Raw genomic sequence first — 3,498 nt, 5'->3', positions numbered from 1 at the left:
CAAACTACACGAGTATATCAACGGAGACGACGTAAGATGATCTAGCCTATCACTTTTTGGTTGAGAGACTAAGCCCATTTAAGTCTATTTCATTGTTTTATTTTACATATTTGAGTTATTTATATTAAACAATTTTAATTAATAAGTTGAACATAATAGTTGAATGTTTTTGAGTTATGCTATTTATATGCTTTTCTTTTAGTTTGTGAGACAATTTTTGATAATTAAATAAAAAAATAACAAATTTTTTCCTTTCTAAATTCCTTTCTCTTCGTAGTTTTTTTTTTCTTTGCTTTTAATTCTTAACTTGTTTCTTTTAAACTTCTTTCTTTCATGCTTGTAATTCCTTTTCTTTTTGTTTATCGTTCAACATCATCATCATTACCAGCATCATATTAATCATTATCACGGACACAATATTTCATCATTATAATAAATTATTATTAGTTTACATATTTTTTAACTAATAATAATATATTATTGTATTTCTAAAATTAAGTGCGTACAAGATTGTTTCCTGCACGTGTCATTGTTAAAAAAAAAACAGTTTTCAATGAACCAGAAACAATAAATGTAAAACATATTTTTTAAGTACAGTAAACAAAAAATAAGAAATGATAGACCCTAAATTTTCTAGGTTTATTTCACTTCAAATTCAATCCCCTAACAAACTCCAATCCGCCAATAAATTTTTAATTCCATAGCCATCTTTAACTAACTGGAACTCAATTAAAAATTTCTCTTATTAGTTTCATAACTACAAGGAATCCTCCTAGCTAGCCAGTATCATTGAAAGGAACTAGGGATGCACCATAAACAAGCCTAGCAAGCAGGACAAGATGGCAAAAACAAAAAAAAATTGCTATCTTCTCATCCCATTGCATATTCAAACAAGAAAAAGTTTGAAATACTACCATTTCCTTCCTTTACTTACCCTTACTAACCCTACCTTTCTTACCCTTATCATATCCAAACATAGTGTTGCAAAGAAAGAAGCAAAATGTACTCTTAAGTCGGATTATCCTAGAATGGAAAGAAACATTCTGATACTGCAGCAACTATGATGATTAAAGAAGTAGCTCAACAACTACAGTGAGGTGCACAAGAACATGATCTGCAGGTGATATGATTTCGTGAAAGAGACCCAAACAAACACCCCACATCAATCCAAGTTAGATGATAAGACACCAGAAATCATTAGCTACCTATTACTCCAACATCTGAATTGCAAAACGCATCCACATATACTAATTTATTTTTCAAAACACCAACAAGAATACCAACTGATTGTCTGATGAAACCGCACCATCTTGCCAAAACCAAGACTTACGAGCAAATAGCAAATTTCTCACTAACAAAGTGGCAAGCCTCAAAAAAATACCTCACAAAATCAGAGACTAGAACACAGGTAAGTCATGAGCACTCATTCATTTACACGAGCTGCAACAACTGCATAAAGAATGAGGCACCCAGATTCACCAAAAATAGATTTTTATTTTGAATTTATATTAATTCAGATTTAATTGAATACACATACATATTTAATATAAGAATCAAGGAAATGTCTTAACAATTAGCAGCAGCAATGAGAAGAAAATAACTCAATCGCATATAATTTAAAGGCCAGGGGAAAAAGAAACTATGAGGTACAAATGTATTAAATAAATCCCATCTCTACAGCATTTTCCTTGGCATCAATATTGAAAAAGCTAGGAGTGCAAGCAGAAAGAGAATTCACATGGGACATCTACTTGATAGTGACAAACTTGTTTGTACCGTGTTTAGCCCAATGTGTTCTGAGATCAATTGCATTAGAGAAGTCATAGCCTTCACCAGCAAGTTTCTCTAAGACCTTCTTAAAAGCTCCTAAACTCATTTTTCTCCCTGCTATCCTTGCACCACGTCGTTTCATACTCATAGGCAAGGGATGCACAGAAATGCATGTCGTGCAACAAGCTGATTGCCACCCACCACAACCCCAACGATAGCATTGTTGGGGGGTGCCAGTGCATGAGCAAACTGGTATAGGAAATAATGAAATGTCCATACTGATCCCATTTATCATAATTTCAACAGTTTTCTTGGAAGACTTTCCTTGTTGAGCAGAAGGACTACCGTCAGGCTTGGGTACTTGAGGGCCTCTCTTACCCTTCTTTGCTTTAAGGCATTTCAAGGCTTTAGGACGCTGCTTCTTCTTATCAGGACCATTTTCCTTTTCAACAACACCAGCACCTTCAACTTGGTCCAGTGTTTCATCATTTGCCGAATTAGGTGGTTGAAACATTTGCATATGATTAGCTGAAGATGTTTCCGGAAAAACCACATCATAATCATGATTTCCAGTGAATACATTGTGAAACTTTTCTCTCTTGTCAATTGAAGCATCCCTCATGTGCTCCATAGGGAACATGTGCTGCGAAACCCCAATATCCCTATGATTAAAACCTCCATTCATACTAGTCATGATGGCAGCACTGCGCGAACCCGAAAAGGGTTTCTCAGGCATTGTTGGAGCCATGAGCTGAAGACCCAGATTTCCTTTAACAGTTGTTGGCTCATAGTAACCCCAATTACGAATATTCAAACTGTTATCTTCATCCATTATTTCAAACCACTACAATTCAAGATAACTTTATTTCACCTTAACACAATATCTGTTGTCAGCATTGTGCTAACCTAAAAATTCTCCAAATTGGGTTCACCTAAAAATCTCCAAAAAGATTGTAGACACATGAAAATTAATTCAAACCCAAATCACACAGCTTAAGAAATTAATAAACAGATTGTTAAATCATAGTAAAGTTTGTGACTTGAAACCAAAAGAAGTCATAACTGACAGAGCTAGTAAGCCGAAAAATAAAGAAAAAATGCATCTGGGTCATAGTCAGAAACAAAGATCTTCGAATCCTTGGATCTGTCTGACAAATCTTTTTGAAAGAGGATAGACAGTAACGACTGTAGTATTTCAAGGAAAGATAAAGGCACTTACTTGGAAGAAGATGAAGTGAGCTTTTTAGGGTTCTTCTTCTCCTCCACTAAAGAATCACAAAAATGAAGTTACGAACGCCATTTTTGTATGTAATTACTCTTTTTACTCGTTTTTAACGTGCACTTGCTTCGCTAGTTGCTAGTCTTTTGGGTCAACTGGAACCTTGCCTTTCCTTTGTTCGCCTCCCTAACTATATATAAGGGTTACTTCACGGCCTTTTTATCTGTAAAATGTTGATTGACAATTAATTATTTGAATTTATATAGTTAAACCAGTATCTATCTATCTATGTATCTTTTCAATTTCAATGCTGAGCTTCTTAAACCAATTTTCTAGTTCGTGCCTAAAACATATAATATTATTTAGATTAATTTAATTATACCATTATTATTCTAATTTTAAAAAATATAAATTATTGTAATACACTAGAAAAAACAAAGGCATTAGGCATAGTTGCTGTATTGTTGTTAGCACTATTTTTTTATTAGGGGATATATTTTAAAACAGAT

At 33.7% G+C, this 3,498-nt stretch overlaps 1 protein-coding gene across 2 annotated transcripts; it reads right to left on the bottom strand.

The window, feature by feature from the left end:
* Window positions 1-1,586: 1,586 nt before the first annotated feature.
* Window positions 1,587-3,260, bottom strand: LOC112323524 (protein BASIC PENTACYSTEINE2). 2 transcript variants are annotated; one of them, XM_024581990.2, is made up of 2 exons: window positions 2,990-3,260; window positions 1,587-2,710 (listed from the first exon to the last, which is right to left on the bottom strand). In XM_024581990.2, exon 2 carries the CDS (start codon window positions 2,600-2,602, stop codon window positions 1,748-1,750), a length of 855 nt encoding a protein of 284 aa, XP_024437758.2. In that variant the 5' UTR covers window positions 2,603-2,710; window positions 2,990-3,260; the 3' UTR covers window positions 1,587-1,747. The 2 variants fall into 2 exon arrangements, with proteins under 2 accessions (XP_024437758.2, XP_024437757.2); XM_024581989.2 differs by having other exon boundaries at window positions 1,587-2,702; window positions 2,990-3,259.
* Window positions 3,261-3,498: the final 238 nt, after the last annotated feature.

The sequence above is a fragment of the Populus trichocarpa genome, chromosome 12 (genome assembly GCF_000002775.5).
Source record: "Populus trichocarpa isolate Nisqually-1 chromosome 12, P.trichocarpa_v4.1, whole genome shotgun sequence".
NCBI classification, from domain to species: domain Eukaryota; kingdom Viridiplantae; phylum Streptophyta; class Magnoliopsida; order Malpighiales; family Salicaceae; genus Populus; species Populus trichocarpa.
The sequence above is the reverse complement of the archived record's forward strand: the minus strand, read 5'-3'. Positions and strand labels throughout refer to the sequence as shown.

Bases quoted from the DNA above. Each gene is read 5' to 3' on its own strand.
- LOC112323524 (XM_024581990.2), bottom strand. From the start codon at position 2,602: ATGGATGAAGATAACAGTTTGAATATTCGTAATTGGGGTTACTATGAG.